Below are 26,672 nucleotides of genomic sequence, written 5' to 3' on the forward strand. Positions count from 1 at the left end.
AAGACAGCGTCAGCGCGCCTGCAGCAGAAGCGGCGGCTCCACGTGTCAGGGCGGGCAGGCAGGCAGGCAGGCAGGCGGGGGGGAGCGGCGGGGCTGGGCTGGGGCTCCGGAGCGCAGGCAGCCAGTGCGGGAGAGCCGAGCCAGGCGGCGGTAGCGGTGGCGGCGGTGCTTGCAGCCCCCTTTCCCAGCCAAGATCGGGGCCCCTTCTGCCCCCTCCAGGCACTTTCCGGTCCAAAGCGTTTGGCATGCAGGACCCCCCAAGGAAAGCAAGCGAAGCGTGAGCTGCGAGCAAGTCGGAGCAGTCAATGTGGGGGGCTCTTGGCGGGGTTGTAGGCTCGAGTGGATTCTGTGTGTATGAATGCGTGCGTAAGAGAGAGAGGGGTAGGACTATGAGCCGAGAAAAAAAGGGGGGTCTTTTTGAACCCCACCCACGGTTCCTAAGGGACCCACCCCTGGCTCCCTAAAGGACCCGTCCCCCGTTCTAGGAGTCACAAGGAAAGGCGCTCGTTCTAGCCCCGGTGGGGTCTGACATCACCGCATAGCGTGTGGGTTTCAGGGGGTACATGTCGCCACCCTCGGTGTGTGGACCACTAAAGGGAAAGAAGCTGCTTGGGTTTGGTGTGTTTCTGAGCCTGCGGGGACAGGTGGGGACCCAGGTGGAGAGAGCCATCCCCTGGAGGACCTGTTACCCCCAAGCGAGGGGATTTGGGCTCCCTCCTTCTGGCCCTCCCTCCTCGGCTACTCACTGCGTAGGCAGCGGCAGCTGAGCATCTCTGCTGCTCCATCCTTGATGGAGTCTGACATCATTGCTGTGGCTGTGCTGCAGATGCTCCTCTGGAGTAGAGGGGGGGGGGAGAGAGAGAGAGAGCAAGCTTAAAAGGATGCCTGCCCAACCCAGAAAGGTTTAATGCTTCCACTGGGTATTCCTCCCCCATCCTTGTAAATGTGCCCAAGTCTCTTGAGTGGGGGTGGGGGGGGGGAGTGATGCAGATGGTGATGCTCACTGTGGCCATTCCCTTCAGGGGCTTTTCCACTGATCAGTTTTGAACCCGCTAAACGGGCTGTTGCTGCCAGCCTCTGTGGAACAGGGTCTGGGCATCGACCCCGCTGGGGTGAAACTTTGGCTTTTATTTATTTTTTTAGGCTGGGCATTTCCTTTTCCCCACACTGGCGCACATCCTCGCATGGGTTTCAAAAAAGAAAAAAGGAAAGAAAACGTTGCAGTAAGAGTGCATAAAATGTGAAGTGTGGATTGCGTGGCTTGGGAGAGTATTTCACAAAGATTAAAAGGCAGTTAGTCCCCATATTTGTGGATTGTCTTGCCAGCTCCGGGTTTGAAAATTCCTGGAAATTTGAGGAGGGGGTGTGGAATCTGGGGAGGCCAGGGTTTGAGGAGGGGAGAGTCCTCAGCCAGATATGATGTCATAGGATCCATCCTCCAAAGCAGCCATTTCCTCTGGGGGTGGGGGGAAAAGATCTCCGTCATCTGGAGATCAGTTGTAATTCTTGGACATCTCTGGGTCCCGCCTGGAGGTTGGCAACTCTAATAACCTGGATAAGCAACCAGGCTGTTTCCCACATTATGGACTTCAGAGTAGACTCTTTCAACATGGAGCGGCAGCTAATTGAAACTGTATGACAGCTATACTTCTGTGGCCTGTGATTGCCAACATATGTTGGCAAGCACACATCATGTTCACAGTTTGGGGGTATGAAATGGATAGGATAGAGTCGCTGGGAACTGTTTCTATGTGGACAATGTTCCATGCACATGAACAGACAGGGCACATTCTTCTGAGTTGGCACATTGCTCTAAGCACAAGTTCAGCATCGTCTGCTCTGGCTGGCCTCAGCAATCCCAGTTTCAGGCAGATCTCTTTCCCATCACCCACTGTCTGACCCTGTAACCCTGAGATGTCCACGACTGAATCTGAAAACTGTGGCATTTAAAAAATTGTGCTGAAGTAGTGAACCCTGGCCCCTCCCAATGACTAGTATTATGTCTAGAAGGGAGCCACATGGCTCACTACTGTTTACATGTAGAATCCCTACATCAGTTCTGAGGTCTCCCATGAGCCATTGCTATTGGCATGGCGGAGTTCCACTCTGTAGCACCCAGAGGCATATCTAGGGAAAATGTAGCCCAGTACAAAATCTTTCTGCACACCCTCCCCATATGGGCAGGCGTTCTCCCCCACCATGATCAAACAATGTTTTTTTGCAGCCAGTGTATTGACCGGGGGTGGGGGGGAGGAGAGGTGTGGGAGTGATTTTCTGTCCCCCACGTGACTAAATGGCCACAGCCCGGGGACATTTGACTCCATATGTCCCCCCTCAGCGGTACGCCCCTGGTAGCATCAAATGATGTGGGTCCCCTGTCTACAATTGTGTTGCTGGCTGTGTGATACCCCGCCCATGTAGAAACATTTTTTGATGGCATCTGCTCGAATGTCACACTGGATGTGTTTGGACTGGGGCGGAATAAAGAATGACATTTCCATTGTTGTTGCTGTTGATGTTGTTGCAAGGAGCACAAAATGCAAGTCAAGGAGGTCTGCCGCAGCCGTATTCCCCGCCTGGTCCTCCGGCCTCATCTCTCCCAGAAGCACCCATACCACCAGAAAGCATCCCCAGCGTCTGAGTCACCCTTCTCGGAGGAGGAAAGCAGAGAGTTCAACCCACTGAGCTCTTCTGGAGGCTCAGCAAGGACTATCAGCAGCAACAGCTTTTGCTCAGGTACCAAAAGGAAGGGTGTGGTTGTCAAAATGGTGGTCTTTTAGCCGGGGTGTTTTTCCTCTTCATCCGAATGCACAAAATAGCATCCCCAAGATATCAACAGTAGCCAAAACATTATTGTGGACAATCAGCCTATTTGCGGAACAATTGTCATCCGTGTTTCTGTAAGGAGCGTGTCTTCCAGTTGGCAGCGTTCTGCCTTTTTAGCCGGTCTGACTGTTGCGACACGTTTAGAAAAACAAAGATGTAAGAGTCATTTAATAGTGAATATTTTTAAATGCTTGTCAGTAAATGAAATCAGATGGTCCTATTGGGATTGCAATGCATTTGCCTTGAACCCTGCATGAAAAATTGACCTCTTCCTTACAAGAGAATTAAAACCAACATATTCTGGCATTCTTAAAGGGCTTAGTTTGTTTAACAAACATTTGGGAAGAAGATTTTCCAGAGATGTACAAGTATTGTACATACAATGTGAGCACTGTTTGGTTTCAGGGATTGTCAGTTTATTATTTCTGCAGTTTGTTTTTTTTAATAGTCCAAAGTCCTTTATATCCTTTATCTCACTTGTCAGGACTGATCCACCACATGTGTCATATAATTATATTGATTTTCTACATACACTTCCCACAGATTCACAGTGTCTCCTGTGTGGGATGAGGACTATGTGGCCAGTGTTTATTTAAGAAATTTTAATATTCATATGAGCTTCCCTCTTTTCTGCAAGGAGTTAAATTAGATAGGTAACCTGATGAAAATTTTCCCACACAGAAGATTACATGCATAAGTTAACTTCCCACATTTCTCCTCAAGAGGGACCCAAAGTGGTTTACATTGTTCTCCTCCATTTAGTGGCGTAGCACCAAGGGAACGGGGGGTTACACACCGGGGGCATTCCAGGGGCAGGGGTGGGCGGGGGCGTGGCAGGGGCACAGTTCCCCTTCGCTATGGCTCTGCCTCCATTTAATACTCAGAACAACCCTGTGAGGTAGGTTAGAATGAGAGCGAGAGTGACTGGTTCACAGTCACTTAGTGAGCTTCCATGGCAGAGTGGGGATTTGAACCTAGCTCTCCCAGTTATTAATGTCACCATTGCACCACACTGGCACACTAGATAAGCACTGATTTACAGCATTGTCTTGGTGTGTGTGTAAAGCGCCAGCAAGCTGCCACCAACATGGCAACCTAGGTTGTGATTTATAGGCCAAAGACTAACAGGTGGTTTCCCATTGACTTCCTCTGCATAGCAACCCAGGCATTCCTTGGTCGTCTCCCATCCAAGTGCTAACCAAGGCTGACCCTGCTTAGGCTTCTGAAATCTGATGAGATCAGACTAGCCCGGGCCAAAGCAGAGTTGCATCCTTTCAAATCCATTGGCCCGTGGGATTAGAATGGCGCAACTACTTAGGATGACCTAAGGAGAAGTCACAGTTGACTTACGAAAACCCTGTACGGTTTCCAAGGCAAGAGGTGTTTGGAGCTGTTTTGCCATTGCCTGCCTCTAGTGAGCTCAGAGAGTTCTGAGAGAACTGTGACTGCCCCAAGGTCACCCAGCAAGCTTCATATGGAGAAGTGGGGAATCAAACCCTGTTCTCCAGATTAGAGTCCACAACCTTAAACACTACACCACACTGGCTCTCCTATATCTTTGAGCACTACAAAAAGCAAGCGACTCTGAGCATCTGGTACATTACTGGTACGCAGGTATACATTGTTCCATGGGTGTTTTCTGAATCAGTGGCGTAGCGCCCACGGGGCAGGGGACACGATGCCCTGGGCGCGCCCTGGGGACATATGAGGGGCATGACAGGGGTGTTCCTGGGGGTGTTCCAAATGGAGGCGGGTTGCTTAGGGTGTGGGGCAGATGGGCACTTCCTCAAGAGAGTGCACAAGAGCATTTTACCACCATCCTTCAAGTTCCAGTCTCCCTCCCTTAAGCCTCCGCCCCTGTTTTGAATGCATTTTTAATGCTTAAGAATTCCATCTTAATGTTACGTGCTGTGCTCAGAGGTACAATTACTTTTAAGCTTCCTGTGCCAGTGGTGTCAGTGAGGTTGTCAACTTATGCATTGGCCCCTGTGAGGTGGGTCATTTGCAGCCATCTGATCTGCAGCATTTAACAGGTGATACTTTTTTACCTCCACATGACAAAAAACTTCACTTAACTGCTCCATCATCAGGGTGCTCTTAAAGCTCCTAGAACAGAATCAAACATTTCCCCGCCTGGGCAGCAAGCAATTCTCTGAAGTGATTGTGCTGTATCTGAAACACATCATGGTTCCACCCATCTTGATTACCGTACAGCGGTAGACTTTATGCAGCAGGTAAGTGTGAGGAACAAGAAGAATCAGTCATGTGTGAACAGGTAACTGTGCATGACCTCATGTGGGGGTGACAAAGGTTCAAAGCGCACACAAAAAACACTTTGGGTTTTTGCTTTGATTCTGAATTTGGATTTAGATCGAGAATGGGGCTGGCGTCAAAATGAGAGAAGCCAGCTTCCGGACAAGGCCCCGTGATGCGCCTGCTGCATAATTATAGCAGCAATTTGCCGTTGCTCACTGTGAACAAAGTACAGCTGCAATAAATACGGGGGAATCAATTTATGTTTGTACAGCTTCAGCATTTTTGTGTGTGTGTGCGTGTGTTTTACGGTGTGCGGCATCTCAAATTCAGTGATGTGCAGGGAGATCCACTATAATTGTTAATGTAAAGCTCAGTATGAATAACATTTTTTTCCTGGCAGCTGCTGTACATGTATTCCCAGTGCCAAATGTAGTCTGTGTCCTAATTATGCATTGTCTCAGTTGCAACTCATTCTTCTTTGTCATACCTTGTTTCAAAGACTTAGAAAAGGTGCTGTGGCTCTATTGCACAGATCATGTCTTGAGGCCTCTGGCTACATAGACTTGTACCCATTTTTTTGGGTTGCAGTTTTCCCCAATAATGTGCTCCCATTGTATGTTTTGTTATCACTTCTCAATTGTCCCTGCAAGAGGTTTGCATTGTGTGGCATGCACTGCCGTTGCACTCAAGAGTCATTAGAGAACCATCTAGCCATTGTTTTTTTCCCATCACTAGCAATCTGGATGCTTCTTGAAAGTTGATAAGCAACGCATGGAGACATCAGTCATTGTATCCTCCTTCCAGAGCGGCATCTTCAACCCCCTCCTCCATTTTATTATCACAAGAACCCTGTGAGGTAGGCTAGGTTGAGAGGGACCGGTTAACCAAGCGAGATTTATGGCCAGAGGGTCTTCTCTGTCATCAGGTACTCAATTATGCTACTCCTTAATATGGAGGTATTTGTTTCACTGCCACAACTGAGAGCCAACAATAGATCTGTTCTCCATGAATTTGTTGTCTTCTAATAGAAGCTATCAATAAAAGCAGAGAAGCTGCCATGGGTAGGTCGCTGCTGCCTATTTTGAGCGGCCGAAGCTCTCCAAAGGCAGAAGTCATTCCCAGCATTGTGGCCTGAAAGCCTTTTAAGTGGAACTGTCCCAGTGTTTGGCAGTGTCTAAAATGTATGCATGCACAGTATGTGTCCTGCTTCTAAGGCACAGTCCCTTCCTGTTTCTCCCTAAGATTCTCTATATGTCGTCTTGTTTCCAAACAATGGAATTGTTCTGTGTATTCACCCTGATGTTTTACGGTGATGGCTTGTGCACATGAGTTGGATTCAACTTTTTCACTCAGTCCCACCAAAGCCTCCCACACCACCTGACTTTTTATCCACGAGAATTTTTTCTCTCTTTCTCACAATACTAGAACCAGGGGGCCTACATTGAAAATGCTGGGGGGAAGAATTAGGACTAATAAAAGGAAACACTTCTTCACGCAACGTGTGATTGGTATTTGGAATATGCTGCCACAGGAGGTGGTGATGGCCACTCACCTGGATAGCTTTAAAAGGGGCTTGGACAAATTTATGGAGGAGAAGTCGATCTATGGCTACCAATCTTGATCCTCCTTGATCTGAGATTGCAAATGCCTTAGCAGACCAGGTGCTCAGGAGCAGCAGCAGCAGAAGGCCATTGCTTTCACATCCTGCATGTGAGCTCCCAAAGGCACCTGGTGGGTCACTGCAAGTAGCAGAGTGCTGGACTAGATGGACTCTGGTCTGATCCAGCAGGCTAGTTCTTATGTTCTTATGTCAGTCCTAGGACCCCTAGAATAACATTGGTGGGGGTGGGGGTTTCTCCCAATGGTCAAAGGGAAACCTAAAAAGTTGGTTGGGTCCACTCCAATGATAAAACATTTGCACACAGAGAACATCTCTTCCAAGAGCATGAAGCCAAGCTCAGTCCCCCCTACAACACATGGAAAAAACAGCAATTCAAAAACTTCCCCAGAATTCCATACTGGGGTGTTCTGTGGCTTCTTATGATAGCTAAAGCACTTTGGTTGGATTCTAAGATGCCCAGTCAGAGACATAGCTGGGCCAAACTGCGCCTGGTGTGCAGTCTATATTTTCCACCCCCCATGCCCCCTGTGGTACGCCACCCACCCCACGTGGCACCCCCCCTTTCCACACTTACCTTAGTTCCTTTCCTTTTTTTCCTGGGAACTTTTTTCCGGGCTGAGAAAAAGAAGATATTAAGCAGTTCAGGTTGAAGAGCAGCCTGATAGGAACTATAGCTGCCCAGGAGACCTTGGCAGGCTGGTACTCCTGGGAACTAAGTTCCTAACATACATTTTAAGCTTCTGCTGCGAACGGGCGCTCAACCCGCGAAGAAGTTCTCGGAAAAGGAAAGGAACTAAGGTAAAGAGATAATGAGGGGAACATAATGGGAGGAGGGCTGAGGAAAGAGGAAGAAGACCCGCAAGGGCAATTTTCCAGGGCCCCCAGGCATGCGCCCGGTGCACGGTGCACCCCCATACCCACTTGTAGCTCTGCCACTGTGCCCAGTATAACGCCAGTGGAAAGATGATTCCATTGGCAGATGATGAGAGGGAGGCTACCTTCTCATTGCAGATTCTCAGTTAGTTCTTAATATTCCACAGTGTTCCAGTTTTAAGTCACAGTGTTCTAGATGACCCTTTGACCTCCTATAGCAGAATTTCAGCATCCAAGTGAGCTGTGGCAAGTAGGGTTGACACTAAAATTGCTTGACAGCTGCTCCAGCAGTTTTGGGAGACCCTGGCATGCGGGCAAGCGGAGAAAATCAGTGCAGAATACTGGCACAGTAGACACAGACAGCAATCTGTGCATGTGACCCTTTTGCCAGCAAACAGCCTTAGGTCTTGTTGCATCATGACTCACAGTATGCCAATCGCTGCCCTTTTCCTGTAGTATTTCAAATGCCTTTTCCCCTGAAAGTCTCCCATTTCCAGTTCCCTGAGGTTGATTGTGCAATGGCCCGAATGCCCTCTTTTCCTTGTCCTTTTGTGAACCATGGTTCACAATAATAAAATGGACAAGGCAAAGGAGCAACCAGGCTTCCCCATTAAATGTTTTCCTGAAGTTTCTCTGCCTTGGTCCTCCCAGCGGTAGCTATCTCTCATGGCACCAGGGCTTTTACATTATTTGTTTATTTAGGTCAGCAATTGGCTATAGTTATATCCATGTGGTAACATAACAATCTGAATGTCAGATCCTATGAATCCCTAGCTTTCTTTTTTATTCTAGTTGGCACCTAGCTTGTTTTTATAGGGACCTGTGCCTTTCCCCTTGTATCTCTGCAATGAATGCTGCTAGAGACATACTTTAAAAAAGAAAACAAGCTGGAAATTTGGAAGACAGGACACAGAGATTGTTAAAATGCAAATATCCCCACCCACTTAACTGTCATCCAGGCTTTTACTGCAATCTTTTCAAAAACTTTGCAGCAATGTCGGTTTGTGAAAGATAGGAAGAAAGCAGAGGGGACCCTGGTGGGTGCACAAATACACCATGGGAAGCAGAAAAATAATCCACTTCCCTGGGGCAGATCACCTATGCAAAAATGGCCATTGTCATGCTCAAAGATACATTTAGGCTTGAACAATCCTTCTACCATGTTTCCCCGAATATAAGACAGTATCTTATATTAATTTTTGCTCCCAAAGATGCGCTATGTCTTATTTTCAGGGGATGTCTTATTTTTCTGTGTTCTGTTCGTCAGGCATGCTTCCAAACAAAAACTTTGCTATGTCTTACTTTCGGGGGATGCCTTATATTTCACACTTCAGCAAAACCTCTACTATGTCTTATTTTTCGGGGATGTCTTATATTAGGGGTACCTTTCTCTTTGTTTGATTTACCTTTGTTTGCAAACAATACTGTTTAGTGTATTGTCGAAGGCTTTCACGGTCAGATTCAACTGGTTGTGGTGGGTTTTCTAGGCTGTGTGGCCATGGTCTAGTAGATCTTGTTCCTAACGTTTCACCTGCATCTGTGGCTGGCATCTTCAGAGGTGTATCACAGAGTGAAAGTATCACTTTGTGACACACCTCTGAAGATGTCAATAAAATGAAACCAAAACGTTAGGAACAAAGATGAACTAGATCTATTCCCACCACATTAATAACTTCCACCACAACAATAATGTTTAGCACCATGAAAATCTTCATTTGTTCATGTGAATGTGTAGAACTTCCTTTAAAACAGAGAGGCTCAACCAGACTGGTTTCATTTCAACCCATTGGCTACCCTAGCATCATTTTGTCTTTCTGTAGGGTTAGGGGATGATATTTTGAAGAGGGGCGTAGCATATCCGTGGCTATATCTCAATGGTAGAACACTATGCTTTGAAACACAGAAGGGTTCAGTTTAAATTCCTGGCATCTCCAGTTACAGGATCTCAGCAAACAAGTGTTGGATAGTGGCTTTCTCTGTCTGGAGAGTTTCTGCCAGTCAAAAGAGAGAGAGAGAGAGCAATGAGCTTGATGAACCAGTGGTCTGGTTTCATATTTCAGTGCCAGGAGGCCAGATTCACAGGCAAGGACATAAGAGATTGCTCCTAGGTATATTCCGGATTAAACATTTAAAAACATGTATTTTCAGATGATATTTGGGTTAGATTTTTGTCCACTGTGATAATTATAGGAACATGATTCACAAAGGACAGTTCTCCCTTCTTTCCAAGCTAATGTTTTGTACTTTTTGCATGTGCATCTGGAACACACCAATATTTTCTCAAGGTGGAGAGCTTGCTCCAGTCAAATACAAATGATAAATAACTACCTGCAATTTGGGCCGGGAAGCAGTTCCTCTCCTTAGATGATTCTCTGGTTTTGTTCTGAAAGACCCTTAAAATAGCAAGGAATCATTAAAATGAGCTGCAGAGAGAGCATCTCTTCTAGCGTTGCTTTTGTACCGGCCATCAAATTCAATTAAAAACATACAATTATAGTTTTTAATGATGCAGTGAATGGAATTCAGGTTCTTTGCCTGAGCTCTTCCTTCAAGGAACAGCAACTATTCAGTGAGTCATGTTTATATCCCACTATCTCCCTTTTTAAAAGAGTTGTTTATATGTCCCAAACTAATAGCCCAGCCAGCATGGTGTGGTGGTTTATAATGGCAGACTCTAATCTGAGTTGGATTCCCCACACCTCCACATGAAGCCTGCTGGCTTGGGCCAGCCACAGTTCCCTCAGAACTCTCTCAGCCCACATGAAGGAAGGCAATGGCAAACCAGTTCTGAATGTCTCTTGCCTTGAAATCCCTATGGGGTTGCCGTAAGTCAACTTGACTTCACACACACTCACACACACACGTATACCTCCAGGCTGGATTATTGTAATTCGCTCTAGGTGTTGGTTCTGACCTTTGAGGCCCTTCACGGCCTGGGGCCCTCATACCTACAGGACCGTCTCACTCCATACGTCCCGGGTTGCACCCTTCGCTCAATGGAGGCAAACTTGCTGGTGGTCCCCTGTCCTTCTATGATGCGGCTGGCCTCCACGCGGACCAGGGCATTTACTGCCCTGGCCCCTGCCTGGTGGAACGCTTTTCCTCCAGCAGTTAGGGCCCTGCGGGACCTTGGGGAGTTCCACTGGGCCTGTAAAATCGAGCTGTTCCACCGGGCTTTTGGGGGGACCGGCCGCTGATTCCGCCCCTCTCATTGCCTTGTCCACTGGCTGTGTATCTGACCATCTGCCAGCCCCCTCCCAGAATTTGACCACTACCAGGATTTGATCACTGGGGTGTGATGCCAGACTCCCCTTGTTATTATTAACTATTAACTATTTATTGACAGATGCTGCTGCTATAGTTTTAAGGTTTTGTATTTTTAACTGGGGTTATTCGTTTTGTTTTATTATGTTTGTTGTTGTACACCGCCCTGAGCCCTTCGGGGGTAGGGCGGTTTATCAAATTGAATTAATAATAATAATAATAATAATAATAATAATAATAATAATAATAATAATAATAATAATAATAATAATAATAATAATAATAATAATAATAATATACACACAATGGCCAGCCTAGCTCTGGCTTGTCAGAGTTTGGATGGTAAGCAGGGCCAACCCAGGTTAGTACTTGAATGGCAGACTGGTGCGGAAGACCAGAGTAGGTATGCAGAGGCAGACAGTAGTAAACTACCTCTGTTCATCTTTTTCTTTGAAAATCTCATGTCTCTGGGATTGCCATGAGTCAGCTGTGACTTGAGAGCACACAAATTATTATTATCTATAGCCAAGCCACTCAAGCAGTTGCCTGACATACCATGGAGACTTGGTTTTCTTCTTGCCATTCCATGCCATCACTGGCCATGTTGTTACCAGACCACTCCATGGTGGGTGGGAGGGGGGCTCTGTTTTAAGACAACAGCATCTCTACCCATCCTGTTGACACTTGGGATGCCTAGCAGTGCCTTGCCAAAATGGGGAGCCCATTCTCTGCATTGGCTAGTATACCCAAAGGACAGTAAAATTTTGACTGGACTTACCCTCACCCAAATCTGCCTTGCAAAGTACCTGCCTCACGTCCTTCCTAAAGGACTTAAGGGAAAACAATTCCTCTACCTTGGGAACCTCCAGCTCTGGACTACCTGCCCTGCTAAGACAAAAGACGTGTTAATGTATTTGCCCAAATGTATTTGTCCAAACTTCTTCCTCTGACTAATTTCTCTCTAAAGACCACCTTAGTGACATTTCATTGTTTTATAGCTGTAATTTAATCTGCTTCCTTCTCCTTTTTTGGGCACTCCCCACTTAGTCACTTAAGCCAAGTGCGCAACCCATTCTACTAGTGTCCCAATACTTAAGTTTTATGTCACTATCTTGTCTCTCCCTGGAAAGGCAAGATTCTCCTTTGTCCAGGAAGATTAAGGTATCTTAGCTTGGCCAGAGGGCCCAACCTTCCGTACAAAATACCCCCCATCCAATGCTGAGGGCCTCTTATTTCTGAAACTGCCTTTGGGTTCAGTTGCTGTTGCATGCCATCTGCTTTCTACCCTGCTTCTCTGGAGCCCAGTACAGGTCTCTGGGCTCTGCTTCATTGACCCAAAGCCACTTTAGGATCTGGTACAGTATTTCCCCTAAGAATTCCCCCAATTCTTCCACTATTCCCAACCTATCCCCTTAACCCTGCTTATATCCTAGGACTATATGTGTGTTCTGCTGCTCTGATTATTGTGTGCTTCTATTTTTATTACTTTTCTTTTAATAAAATTGTTAAACTTTACCTTGCTCTCCTGTGGATTTCTTGCTAAAGCTGATTTCTATATACATAGGCAATAAAGATCCTGAGCTTGCCCAACCTTTTGCTCTTGCTAATCCTCCACTCTAAAAGAGACAGTCTCCCACCATTTCAGGTGCCAGTGTACCTGAATGGCAGCCCCACAGGGGCCCTGCTCAGGCATAGGCAGCTGCAGCTTGGAAGAAGGCACTGGGATACCTTGCTCAGGGTGCCAAAAGAGCTCGTATCAGTCCTGTCTTTAAAAAAAAATACTCATTATGGATAGGCTTGAATCTGATTTTAAAATGTTAACATCAAAAGGACAGCTACCCTACTGGGTAGCGGCTCACATTCCCGCAGATCTCAGGTCTGTGTCAGTGCCCATTGACTTCATTTTCTTTCCAGTGCTGATTCTTGATGTCTACCAAAAAGCCTTCAGCTCTTTTCTCTGTATGGCTGACTGGAGGCAAAAGCTGTCTCTTTTGGTTTGAAGTGCAGAAAGGAAACTTGGAGCAAGCCTAGGGGTATGTTAATGTTGACGCCAGCCTGGAAACAAGGAGAGGGAAAGGAAAAACTGCTCGCAGAAGGCACTTCTGCTGAATGAGGCTGTTAAGCCTAAAGGTTTAATTCGAAACACACTTTGTCGCCAGGATCTGTGTGATTATCAAGTCTCAGGCTAAGAGGATGTAATAAAGGTTACTTCTGAACATATGCAGAATGCCTTTCTTGTACTGTGACATAATTAGCCTTATATTTCAAGGGGAGCATGGCTGGTCCAGCATATTTTGACACCCCAAAGCAGAAGAAAATCCTCTCCTGTATATATTTTTGCCATGAAGTGGAAATAAAGTGCCCCAGTAGGGTTTTCGAAGCAAGATATATTCAGAGCTGGTTTATCATTGCCTGCCTATACATAGTGATCCTAGTCCACTCATCTAAATACTAACCAGAGGCGACCATGCTTCATTTTTCAAATCTAAGAAGATTGGGCTGGCCTGGGCTGGCCAGGCCAGGGCCTCCCATCATAGCAGGGGCAAATTAAATTGCCCTTGTCCAAGTCACTGTCTTCTTACTTTCAATTTTAAGTGCAGCAATAAGGAGTGAATATTATGTAATGGTTATATAGAGCACTGTACTAGGAACTGCGAGATTTGGTTTCAAATTAGTGTTACCAGGCGTTTATCTGGCACCCCCAGGAACTTCAGAGGTAGGGCAAGGAGCAGAAATGAATGTTGCTTAATGCAGTGTCCTCACGTCCCTTTGAACTCTCCTCCCCTCCACCCACATTTTAGCTAGAGAGAGAACTGAGGGGATGTAAATGACATCACATGATTTATTAACATCACTTCCAGGTGAAAACCTGGATGTGAGGTCACTTCCATGGTAGCCCAACACTCCAACCACTATTTCACATTTATTTTCTTAGGAGGGATCTCTAGTGTCCTTATTTCCATGTAAATATGCTGCCTAAGCTGGGATTGCAGGATTCGCTCAGGTACTCTGGCACAGCTTATTTGCATGTAGCCGTCTTGATAATGGCATGATAACATTTATAAAGTGGCAGGTGTCGCTGTTCTTGGGGTTCACCTCTACTCAGCTTCCTTTGCCAAGCTGTGCAGATCACAAGAAGATGTTGCAAGAACTGTTATTTCTTTTTTCTGAGAAGTATGGGCGGGCTGAAAAATGAAACTTTTCAAAGTTATATTTATTCTGGCAAACATACGCTGAACTTAGTAATGTTCTCGATTATAAAGCTTCAAGCCGGAGTTTAGCAGTCAATAAAGCAAATGTTTTGGTGCACACCATCCAACCTCTGACATTGAAACCGATTCCTTCCCACACTCTCCCCGCCTTTTGGTTTGGATTTCAGCTGCAGGATTCAGATGTCATGCTGAGGAGAACATTTTCTCAACAACTTCAGCTGGCTCGGTTACTTCCAGACATGCCTGGTTTCCTCATAAGTTCCACTGCTGCTTTGGAGCAGCTCTGTCCTGTATGCACCATGTTTACCTTATCAATCAGGAGGGGAGCACCCTGTTTAAGGAGGGTCAAGCAGACTGTTTTTTTCACAGTTCATCTCTGCAGCTGTTCAATTGAAAAAAAGAAGAGATTTTCTGAAAGAATTGTGGCGGTGGGATTTAATGGCAGTCAAAAAGGAGGGAAAAATCCAAACCCAACCTGAAAGACAGTCTAGGAACCAGAGAGGCTGAGAAGTCTAATAGGGACCTGTCAAAATATATTAAATATACATTTTATTCCACTGTGCTTTACTGTTAACAATACAAAACTATGCATAAAAACCACAATAGAAAATATACATCCATATTTAAAAACACGTAAAATATCACAATATCACAAAATATATCATAAATAGCCCCAAAACATCAATTGTTAGGATCATATACCAAACATTCTCGAATGTAGCACAAAAAGACCTGATGCATTGATCTTGTCAGATCTCAGAAGTTAAGCAGGGTTGACCCTGGCAAGTATATGGATGGCAGACCACCAAGGAATACTGGATCATGATGTAGAGGTAGGCCATGGCAAACCTCCTCAAAACATCTCTTGCCTTGAAAACGCTACAGCATCACCATAAGTCAAATGTAACATGATGACAAAAATATGTATAATATGGAGAGGAGCAGGGGTCTCCTGCCTTTTTTAACCTGCAGGCCCACACATGGAATTCTGACGTGGCACAGTGGGCACAATAACAAAATGGCTGCCACAAACTTCCCTTCCTCTCTCCACTGTAGCGTAGCAACAGTGACCTTATTGTGTAGTGTTTTTGACAGCATTATGTGAAGTGCTGTTGAACACTCTGCCGAATTTACCTCATTTGGATCCACACACAGTAATTGCTCACCTCCTGAATTTCCCTGTCCAGATAGTACAGCTATCCACAGTGTGGGTCCAGAGCCAAAATGGAACCATAATCCTCCGAAAGGCAGAGGCTTACAAACATAGCAGCATTTCTCTGGGACTCCTGGGACTGAATTTGCACATGCCCAGTTAGTTCTGTACTGCTGTGGCTTCTCCTCTGCGCTGAACTCAGTTATCTGCCAATACTGCTTTATCAAAGAGAATGGCCATTATTGGAATCCATTATGTAATGATTATATTAATATAGTCTTGGATAGATATCTTTTCTGTTTTGCTTCTGTCTGTTCTAAAGTATCTTTTTTCTATATATGTCAAATATGCTGTGAAAATTAATTTTAAAAAATTTGAAAAGAGAGAATGGCCTGGAGGGAGGAAAATTGATTTCTTGTCATTTTCTTGCCACTTTTGAGATTATTGTATCCTCTTTGTGTATGTTAGTGTTGTTCAATAGAAATAATAACTCTGGGGGCGATTCCGCACACGAGTAAAATAGGTTCGACCCAGTTCCCTGAGAAGGATACTAACCTAGGTCGAAGCCATTGTTGTTCCCCACTGAACCAGCTTGATCCCAGCTCGGAGGGCGGAATCATCCTGTGCCTCTTCGCCGCTCCGTTCCAATTGGCTAATGTTCTACGGCCATGTTCCGTCTATCCCCACACACATTATTAAAAAAACTGCCACAGGAATGGAGGGACGAAGGTGGCGTTTTTTGACTGGCCAGCTGTATGCATGCCCGAAACACTCAGCTGTGATTGGCTGAATGGGGGACTCCTGGCACCAGAGATTCCACACTTTACTGGAATCGAGCTGAGTTCGAGCGTGGTTCCCTGAAAAAGTAGTAGTTCCCAACTGGAGTCGGAAATTTGACCGTTACACGGGACGAAGCTGGTACAAAACCACGTTGATCCCAGTGGTTGCACAGAGCACTTACATTGAGCGCAAGCTTTGGGCTTAGGTGGAAGGCCGCTGGATCGGGAATCGACCTGGGATGGCTTTTTTCCAGTGGTGGAATCATAAGGGTTTGGGGTTGATGCCTAGCTGACTGCCTAGTAGAACTGGGGTTGATGCCTAGTGGAACTGGCAGAAGAAGGCTCTTTCCTGTTATAATGTAACTTGCTTTCTTAACTTACCTACAGAGTCATTCTCCCCGAAAGAAAAGCATCCTTTAGTCAGTAAAGGTACTGCTTGGTTGAGAAGGCACATTTGTTTTCACATTGACTGCAGAGGGTGGACTTAATGAAGCAAAGCTTCTCTCCCCCCCCCCTTTCCATGCTCGATTAAAATTTAAGCATTTAAAGTGTGCTGAGTTTGCTTCTGCCTACAAATCAATTCATCAGACAAGCTTCGAATGGTTCACTGGGTGTATCCTGAATTAAAGACTACGGAGAACATGAGGCAGGTCTTGTCATGGTGCTGTTAATAATACCTCTAACTGTGAGTCAGATTGTATGTCCATAAATCAGCCAGCCAAGGAAAAGGGCCAATATGAAATCTCAAGTAGAAATATATAGAAGTCCTAATAGCTTTTTTTTGGGGGGGGGGGGGTTGGTTGGTTGGTTGAACAAGAATGATTTTGTTGTTTATTAGTCATGTTATCCCCTATAAGTATCAATACATGAAGGGGACCTTGTGGATTGGACCTCATGTCTGTCTAATCCAGTGGTTCTCAACCTTCCTAATGCCACGACCCTTTAATACAGTTCCTCATGTTGTGGTGACCCCCCAACCCTAACATTGATCCATTTTACAGATGGAGAACACTGATGCAGAGAGTCTTAGGCGACCCCTGTGAAAGGGCTGTTCGACCCACAAAGGAGTCGTGACCCACAGGTTGAGAACCACTGGTCTAAGCCATAGGGCTGCCAACTCTGAGTTAGGAAATTCCTGGAGATTTGGGGAGCTCAGTCTGGGGAAGATGGGGTTTCGGGAGAAGAAGCACCTTGATAGGGTGTACCACTGTAGATTCTTCCCTCCAAAGTTGCCATTTTCTTCAGGGGAACTTCCTGGAATTACAACTGATCTTCAAACTACAGAGATCAGTGTCCATGGAGAAAATGGCTGCTTTGGAGGGTGGACTATGACATTATACCCATTGAGTTCTCTGCCTCTCCTCAAACAAGAGCCAATGTGGTGTAGTGTTTAAGAGCAGGGGACTCTAATCCAGAGAACTGGGTTTGATTCCCCACTCCTCCACATGAGTGGTGGACTCTTATCTGCTGAACTGGATTTGTTTCCCACTCCTCGACATGAAGTCTGCCGGGTGACCTTGAGCAACTCACAGTTCATTCAGAACCCTCTCAACCACAATAAGATGTCTGTTGTGGGGAGAGGAAAGGAGTTAATAGAGATAGTCTTGAGGTCTACAACCGGAGATTATTATACGTCCAAACTCTCTATCCTCCTCCTCCTCCTCCTCCTCCTCCTCCTCTTTTTTTATGCTTCCCTTCCCAGACTTTACCCCCAAATCTCCAGGAATTTCCAAGCCTGGAGTTGACAACTCGTGGCTGAAAGAGTGTGACGGGCCAAAGGTCAGCCGCCCAGCTTCACAGCAGAGTAGGGATTTGAGTTGCACTCTTTCAGATCCTTGTCAGCTAGTCTTAACCACTGTCCCCTGCTGGCTCTTGGACTAAGAAGTTGTCCTTCTGTTAGTATTCTGTGCACCTGTTTGGGAAACCTAGCCAACTGACCTTTGCTTCTCTCGTCACTGGCTTTGTGTATCAGACAACAAAGCGAGTCGTAAAAGAGCAGCATCCGTCAGCGCTTTGCCTGTCCTGCCCATCTCCTTTCGATTTATTCCTTCTCACGAGCAGGACTTCATGCAAAGCTTTGTTAACAAGACTCAACTCAAAAGACACACCTTTTTTTTCCCCGTATGTTATCCGAAAGCCTGTTTTTGTGGCAGTGAAGGCTGACAAAGTTCGGCAGAATCCAAGACTATTTTTTCCATTGTAACTATTCTAAAAGGTTACAGCAAAACCCAAAAGCAGTTTTGTAGCATGCGAAAGATTAGCAGGTGCATTACAACATCCACTTTCCATTTTAACAGAGGCACAGCTCCTTTTGCTGAGCCAAGATGAGGAATGTGTATTTTAGAGCTGCCAACTCCAGGTTGGGAGATTCTTGGAGGTTGGGGGAAGACCTTGGGAAGGGTAGGGTTTGAGGAGGGGCGGTGCCTCCACAGGTACCTAATGCCATAGTGTGCTGCTGACAGGCTATGGCAGAGTGGGGCAGTCTAAAGGCAGGAATAGATGGTGGGCACAGGCATGGTCAGGCAAGTCTAGAGTCAGGACAGGTGGCTGACACAGGCTTGGTCAGAACAGTCTGGGGTCGAGAAGTCCAGGAATTCAGGCAGGCAGAGGTCTCAAGGCATGGAACAGGGTACCAGATGGGAGACACTTCATGATAAAGCACACATGTTGCACTCAGGCTGAGTCAAGCCCAAGCAAGGCTTAAGTAGGATACCCCTGCTAACGGAGCCAGTCCTCTGCAGAGACTTACTCCTCTTCAGATGCCGACGAGTCTAGCTCACAGAGCCTTCTGCTATACTGAGCAGCAATGCAGGCACTTCTCCTTTTAGACTGAAACTGCAGCCTCTGCCTTTGTCTGCTTTGTGCAGCAGGCTCATTGGGTCATTGCTGACCCCTGGGATGACATCACATCACAATGTTTACTGAGCAGATTATATTTACGGGGTGGTTTGTTATGGCCTTCCCCAGGCTCTGAGGCCAGGGATGACAGACTCCACCGGCAGCTCTCTGAGGCCAGGGATGGCAGACTCCCCTGCCCTGCCCCCCCTCCACCGGCTAGGCTCCCAGCCGGCAGTCCCTTCTGCCCTCCCCTCCGGGCAGAGGTGTAGCTAGGGAAAATGGAGCCCGGTGCAAACTGGGTATCATTTTAGGCTGAGCCAGCTAGCCGAAACTGACTTCTGTCAAGATGAAGCTCAGGTTGTGAGCAGAGCTTTGACTGCGGTACTGCAGTTTACCACTGTGTGCCACAGGGTTCTTCGTGATGCCATATACTGCAGTGGTGGCGAACCTTTGGCACTCCAGATGTTATGGACTACAATTCCCATCATTGGCCAATTGGCCATGCTGGCAGGGGCTGATGGGAATTGTAGTCCATAACATCTGGAGTGCCAAAGGTTCGCCACCACGGCCATAGAGTGCACCCCAAGGTAGCCATTTTCTTCAGGGGAACTGACGAGTGTTGTCTGGAAATCAGTTGTAAGTTCAGGAGATCTTCAGGCCCCATTTGGAGTTAGGCATCTTTAATTTCAGTGTATGGTCACCTTAGAACTAGGCAGACTGGAAGCATGGGGACCTGGGTTTAAGTCGCTATTTAGCCATGAGGCTCACTGGATGGCCATAGACCAATCATGCTTTTTTTAAAAAGCACTTCACAGGGCTGTGGTAAGTGTAAAATGGAGAAGGGCAGAACCGTGCATAGTGCTATAAGCACCTGAAGATGAGGTAGAATACTTTAAAAGTTTAAGAACATAAGAACATAAGAACATAAGAACAAGCCAGCTGGATCAGACCAAAGTCCATCTAGTCCAGCTCTCTGCTACTCACAGTGGCCCACCAGGTGCCTTTGGGAGCTCACATGTAGGATGTGAACGCAATGGCCTTCTGCGGCTGTTGCTCCCGATCACCTGGTCTGTTAAGGCATTTGCAATCTCAGATCAAAGAGGATCAAGATTGGTAGCCATAGATTGACTTCTCCTCCATAAATCTGTCCAAGCCCCTTTTAAAGCTATCCAGGTTAGTGGCCATCACCACCTCCTGTGGCAGCATATTCCAAACACCAATCACGCACGTTGCGTGAAGAAGTGTTTCCTTTTATTAGTCCTAATTCTTCCCCCCCAGCATTTTCAATGAATGCCCCCTGGTTCTAGTATTGTGAGAAAGAGAGAAAAATGTCTCTCTGTCAACATTCTCTACCCCATGCATAATTTTATAGACTTCAATCATATCCCCCCTCAGACGCCTCCTCTCCCAAACCAAAGAGTCGGCTAAACGCTGCAGCCTCTCCTCATAGGGAAGGTGCTCCAGGATTCCCCTCCAATCATCCCTTGTTGCCCTTCTCTGCACTTTTTTCTTGTCTCCTCAATATCCTTTTGGAGATCGCGGCTGACCAGAACTGGACCCTGCAGTACTCCAAGTCGCGCGCCGCACTCACTTTTCGCTTACTATAAGGGCATGACAATCCTTGCAGTTTCTTATTATCAACGAATTCCTTTTCTAATGATCCCCAGCATAGAGTTTTCTGCTCTTTTTTTCACAGCTGCCATGCATTGAGTTGACATTCCATTGGAACTATCCAATCTAAGACGCCTAAATCCCTTTCCTAATAGGTCTGTGAGTGATAAAGCACTTCCACGAAGCCCTGTAAATCTTATCTGTGTAGTTTGGATTTTTTTTGCCCCTGTATGTGCATCACTTCCTACATTTTGCTACATTGAACTGCATTTTGCCATTTCTGAGCCCACTCACCTAATTTATCAAGGTCCGCTTGGAGCTCTTCGCAATCCCTTTTAGTAAGGTTCTCACCACCCTTGCCATAATTTGGTATCATCTGCAAAGAGCTTGGCCCACCACGCTTACCCACCCCTACTTCCAGGTCATTTTATGAATAGGTTAAAGAGCACTGAGATCCCAAAACGGATCAGCTTGGGGGACACCACTCCCCGACATCTCCATTGTGAGAGAACTTCCATTTACACTCCACTCTTTGTTTCCTGCTTTCTCGAAAACCAGTTTTTAATCCATAGGAGGACTTCCCCTCTTATTCCTTCATTGCTGGAGTTTTTTTCTCAACAGTCTCTGGTGGCGAGGAACCCTTTGTCAAAAGCCTTTTGGAAATCTAAAGTAGACAATGTCCACCGGTTCACCCCTGTCCACATGCCTTGTTTACACCCCTCAAAAGGAACTCTCAGTAAGTTTGTAGACAGGATTTGCCTCTGCAAAAGCCATGCTGACTCTTTCTCAGCAGGTCTTGCTTTTTTCTACATGTTTTTATAATTTTATCTTTAATAATGATAGATTCTACTAATTCTACCAGGAGACAGATGTCAGAACTTTGACTGGCCTGTAATTTCCCTCGGGTCCCCTAGATCCTTTCTTAAAGATTGGTGTGACATTGGCCCATCTTCCGGAGTCTTCAGGGATGGCACCTCGATTTCAGGGATAAGTTGCATATTAAAGTGAGAAGATCAGCTTAATTTCCATGCTTGGAGCTCTTTAAGAACTCTTGGGTGAATGATACCCAACAATCTGGGCCCAGGGGATTTGGTAACATTTAGCTTATCAATGGCTGCCAGCAGCCCTTCCTTGTCTACCACTATCTTCACTACAGTTCCCTCAGGATTACGGCCTCCCTCAAGAAGCTTGGTTCCAGGTGCAGGAATGTTTCCTCACCGCCTCCTCTTGGGTGAAGACAGATGCAAAGAATTCATCTCAGCTTCTCCTGCGAATCTCCCTGCCATCTTTTAGCACACACCCTTTGTTCCTTTGTCATCTAACGGGCCTGTGCTTCCCTTGCTGGCTTCCCTGCTTTTGATGTACTTGAAGAACTGTTTGTTTGCTGAGATGTCTTGATGTTTGCAGCCATGCATTCCCTCATAAATCCTACTTTTTGCCTCCCTTACAGCCAATTTGCTTCTCTTTTGCCATACCTTCATTTGGTGATTCCCCTCTCATATTCTTTCATCAGCCATTGACTGGACTTCCATTTTCTAAAGACGACATTTTCTTTTTTTCTGATAATTTCCTCCAACCTCTCTTGTTAACCATATGGTGGCTTTCTTTTTTGGACTGGGTGCTGCCTTTTCTAACCCGTGGAACACATTCCCGAAAATGGAGCTTTTATTACTGTGTTTTTAAATAACTTCCAAACTATCCTGGACAGTTTTGACTCTCTTGATTTTCTCCTTTCAGCTCCTTTCCTTCTGCACACTATCCCCTCATTCTTTGGAGAGAAATTTCCCTTTCTCAGAAGCGGCTGCAGATCTTAACTACATTAGTAGTTGCCACTTCTGTTACTGCTATAAGCTGAGATACTGAATCTTGACAGCATCGTGTGGTAGCTGCTAGTTCTCCTATTGGCTCAACAACACTGGACTTCCCTGCACCAGGTACCTTGGGTCCCCACATAGAATTAGATCTAGGATCACCTCTCCCCTGGTTGGTTCCACAACCATCTGCTCTAAGCCACAGTCATTTAGCATATCCAGGAATGCTCTCTCCTTACTAATGACCTGAACATGCATTTTTCCAGTTTATATGCTGATAGTTAAAATCACCCATTACTTCACTTTCACATTTCTTTTGTTTTTGTTGGTCTCTCTAATTTCTTTTTCCGTCTCAGAATCCTCTTGTGCACTTCTTGGTCATTGGGGACCTATAATATATTCCTAATATGTAAACTGTCCTTCTCTACACCTGGTATTGATATCCATAGTGATTCTGTAGGGGAACCAGCTCCCCTTGCATTGTCTATTTTATATGATACTATGCTCTCTTTGATGTAAAGGGCAACTCCTGAATTCCCCCAGTGCTTCTGTCCTATCCTTCCTATAGAGCCTGTAGCCTGGTATAACAGCAGCATCCCACTCGGCTCCCTCCTCATTCCACCATGTCTCTGTAATGCCTACTTCATATCAAAGTCCTCCTTCAAACCCTGTACTCTAGCTCCCCCCATTTTAGGTCGTAATGCTTCTACTTCATTAGCATAGAGACACCTGTATACCCCTGCTCTCTGTCCTTAACCTTGGGATTTATGTGCTTTACCCCTCAAGCCTTTTGTAGACATCTATATCCCTTGTCACATGCACATTGCTATGTTCCCTTGCTTGTATGTGGTTGGATTTAGAAAAACCTCCCCTCTCTGTCTGCATCCCCATAGATACTGTATTCCCAACCTAAGTCACCCTCAGCTCCTGGGTCGGGCTTTCCCCCAGTGATCAGTTTAAAAGCTGTTCTGCCACCTTTTTTAATGTTGAGCCAGCAGCTCCTGGTTCCTCCTCTTGGTTAAGATGAAGCTCCTCGCCCCGCTTGTAGCAGGCTCTACCTTGGTCCCAAAAGGTTCCCCAGTTCCTGACAAATCTGGAAACCCTCGGCCTTACACCACCTTCTTAATCATCCACGCATTAAGACCCTGTATCTCCGCTTGCCTAGCTCGTCTTAAGTGTGGAACGGGTAGTACTTCTGAGAATGCCACCTTGGAGGTCCCGACTTCACAAACTCTGTTTCCTAGCAGCCTAAATTTAGCTTCCCAGAACCCTCCCTCGCTAGCATTTCCCAATGTCGCTTGGTGCCAATGTAATTCATACAACTGCTGACTCCAATTCCCAGCACTGTCTAAAAGCCTATCCAGATGAAGCGTGATATCCGCTAACCTTTCTCGCGACCAGGCAGGCAAGTCACCATGCGGTCATCACGCCTCTCACAAACCCAACTCTCTACATTTCTATCATGATCTGGCCCACCCACTACAAGGAGCTCCCCACCTCCTCGAGGGGTATCCTCAGTGCTGCAGAGGATAGCTGATCACCAGTGAAGGAAGGGATCCCATCTAAGGGAGCATTTTCCCCCACCTCAGACTGGCACCCTCCATCTCTAAGGCCTTCATTCTCCATGACATCTGAAGAGATGTCACCTTGGGAGTGGGACCTCGGGCTGTTAGGTCCCTGAAAGCCTCGCCTGGCTCCCTCTCTGCCTCTTTCAGCTTCTCCAGGTTCAAGCCACCTTACTTCAAGAGAACGCACACGCCTCCTTTGAGAGTGCCAGGAGCTCATATTGCAGCGTAGGGCACACCTACCTACTTCTGTCCTAGTAAGGCAGATAGTCATACATGTGACACTCAGTGCAAAACACTGGAAAGCCCCCATCCCCCTGCTGGCTTTCTGCCTTCATATTCGATTTGTTTAGATATTTAAATATTAAGCGTGAATCACTGCCCCCCCTGAGCCATCTCCTGCACGCATTTTATCTGTCAAATATGTCCTTATTAATTTAAAAAACAAAAAAAATTAATTAAAATTGCGCGCGCCGTTAGGCACGCACCACTGGTTCCAGAGACTGAACTAAAGCCCCACCTCTCAGGACAAAAGCCCCACCTCTAAGGACAAAGAGGAACAAGAGATGAACTCTGTTAACCCCTGTTAAGCCCCACCTTCCAGATTCAGCAGCCTTACATGGAGAAAAAGAGATAACCCCTGTTAAAATACACTGTTTTAAAAGCTGTGGCTTTGAGAAAAGCCCTCCAAAATGAACACCAGCAGGTCACTCTGCTCTTCCTGGCCAAGTCTCTTCTGCTGCTACTCCTCTGTGCTGGTTCCAGAGACTGAACTAAAGCCCCACCTCTCAGGACAAAAACCCCACCTCTAAGGACAAAGAGGAACAAGAGATGTTTAAGAGGTGGAAGAAATAAAAACAACAACAAATTAGCAGAGCGTTGTGGCTAAGGGAGCAGCAGTGGCGTAGTGGCTAAGGGAGGAGCAGTGGCGTAGTGGTTAAGAGCAGGTGCATTCTAATCTGGAGGGACCGGGTTTGATTCCCTGCTCTGCTGCCTGAGCTGTGGAGGCTTATCTGGGGAATTCAGATTAGCCTGTGCAGTCCCACACACGCCAGCTGGGTGACCTTGGGCTAGTCACAGTTCTTCTGAGCTCTCTCAGCCCCACCCACCTCACAGGGTGTTTGTTGTGTGTGTGGGGGGGGGGGGGAGGGCAAGGAGATTGTAAGCCCCTTTGAGTCTCCTGCAGGAGAGAAAGGGGGATATAAATCCAAACTCTTCTCTTCTAAGAAGTACAAACCTCACTGGGACAGCTTTAGGAAAGGCCATCTTCGACAGTTTTCAAGACAGAAATTCCACCACTGGTCTACCTCGCAGGACTGTTCCAAGGATTGCTGTGCTCATGCACACAGATTCTCAGTAGCGTTGAGTAAGTTCAGAGCCATGTCAGGATTTCCTTTTTGTACTTCCTCCTTCTAGGCATTGGGCCACTTTCCTTGTGGCATTGCTGGCCCCCATCAGTATGAACTGAGCCTTAGTTTCAATTGTTTCAGAGGGAAGGCAGCACATTTCTTCATTTCTAGGCGCTTGTGGCTTTCGGAAGGGTTAACTCAAATGCATCCTGCCACAAATGTCTGCCAAGTTAGAGCTGACGTCTATCAGGAGTTGTGTTGGAACAGACGGCCTTGTGCAAAAAAGGGTGGAGCGTAACATTGTGTGCCCTTGGAAGGCTGCAGGGTTGCCAAGTCATGGAAACTGAAAGTTGACAGAATGAATCTTTTCGATTGTTATTTTGCTGCTGTCAAGCCAAGAGGAGGGAAGTGAGAACAGACCTTGCTGAGCGGATGATTTGCTGCTCCGGAGGCCCACTCTTTCCCTTCCCCCTCATTTCTCTTTCTACTGCCACATTCCCAGCCTTGGAGAGCTTTGGATTTTTTTCCCCATTTGGAAAATGTTATCTCTGGTCCCCAACGGAAGACATGGGAACTTCCTCTCGGTCCCAATCCCAACCGATGCAGCAGCTTCCCAATCAGGTAACTCCTTCTTACTTTTGCTATGTCTCTGTCCGCTTTGATAGCTGGGTTTTTGCTAAGGGCTCTTGGCCAGAGGTTAGGTCTTGGCGTAGAATTGCTGAAATTGACAGGGTGGGTGAGGAGAACGCCTACAGGATGCCTCCTGCTGTCAGCCTCTGAGCCAGCTGTTCTTCCTGATTGATAAAGCAGTAATTTCTGAAATGACGGAGCAGTTATTACACGGCTGCTGAGGTAGGCAAGAAGGCGCAGGCCGGCTGTGGGTAGCTCTTTCAAGGCAATTTCGAGAAATGACAGCTACCTGGCAAGTCCGGTGAGAAGGACATCGTTCTGATTCTGTTTCCTTTTTTGTGAATCAACAAAAAGGGATACCTGTTCCTAAGTTTCCACAAATAACTGACACAGCGTAGCAGTTGAGGGATCGGGGCTGCAGTTCTGAGAACACTCTCCTGAGAGTAAGCCCCATTGAATAAAATGGAACTTACTTCTGAGCAGACCGACTTGGAATTGCTCTCTGTGCTGTTGTCCCAATTTGTCCCTTGCCAGGTGCACAAAGATCAGTCAGAGGCCTTACAAGGAGTGCTGTGATTCAACACCTGCGGATGCGGAGTCCAGAGAATAACACTGGCCTGCTGGATGTGGCATTAATGTCTGCATGAAACTCTTTGAACTCTGAGGGTACTACATAAATACCAATTGTTGGACAAACTGTTGACTGATTTTGCTGAATGGTGGGAGAGGATGGAGTTAGCAGGCTTTAACGGGATTAAACTGTGTAACGTTTGCCTTGTCTCACTGTGTTTACGAGCTGGAAAACGTGGATATTTTTACTAAGTCAGTTTTTTCTTCCAGTGTCCAAAATTTTCAGTGTGCAAAACCTTTTCTAGTGAGCTGCC

At 46.4% G+C, this 26,672-nt stretch overlaps 1 protein-coding gene across 3 annotated transcripts in view; it reads left to right on the plus strand.

Moving 5' to 3' along the window:
* Positions 1-2,531: 2,531 nt before the first annotated feature.
* SYBU (syntabulin) overlaps positions 2,532-26,672 on the plus strand; it is a 63,787-nt gene continuing 39,646 nt past the window's right edge. For 2 of the 3 annotated variants that reach the window (XM_048508004.1, XM_048508005.1), the window contains exon 1: positions 2,532-2,736. In XM_048508004.1, the coding sequence (XP_048363961.1) occupies positions 2,538-2,736 (199 nt within the window). In that variant the 5' untranslated portion in view covers positions 2,532-2,537. Of the gene's footprint in view, positions 2,737-25,538; positions 25,780-26,672 lie in introns of those variants that run through there. The other variant, XM_048508006.1, reaches the window with a different exon arrangement.

The sequence above is a fragment of the Sphaerodactylus townsendi genome, linkage group LG09 (assembly GCF_021028975.2).
Source record: "Sphaerodactylus townsendi isolate TG3544 linkage group LG09, MPM_Stown_v2.3, whole genome shotgun sequence".
NCBI classification, from domain to species: domain Eukaryota; kingdom Metazoa; phylum Chordata; class Lepidosauria; order Squamata; family Sphaerodactylidae; genus Sphaerodactylus; species Sphaerodactylus townsendi.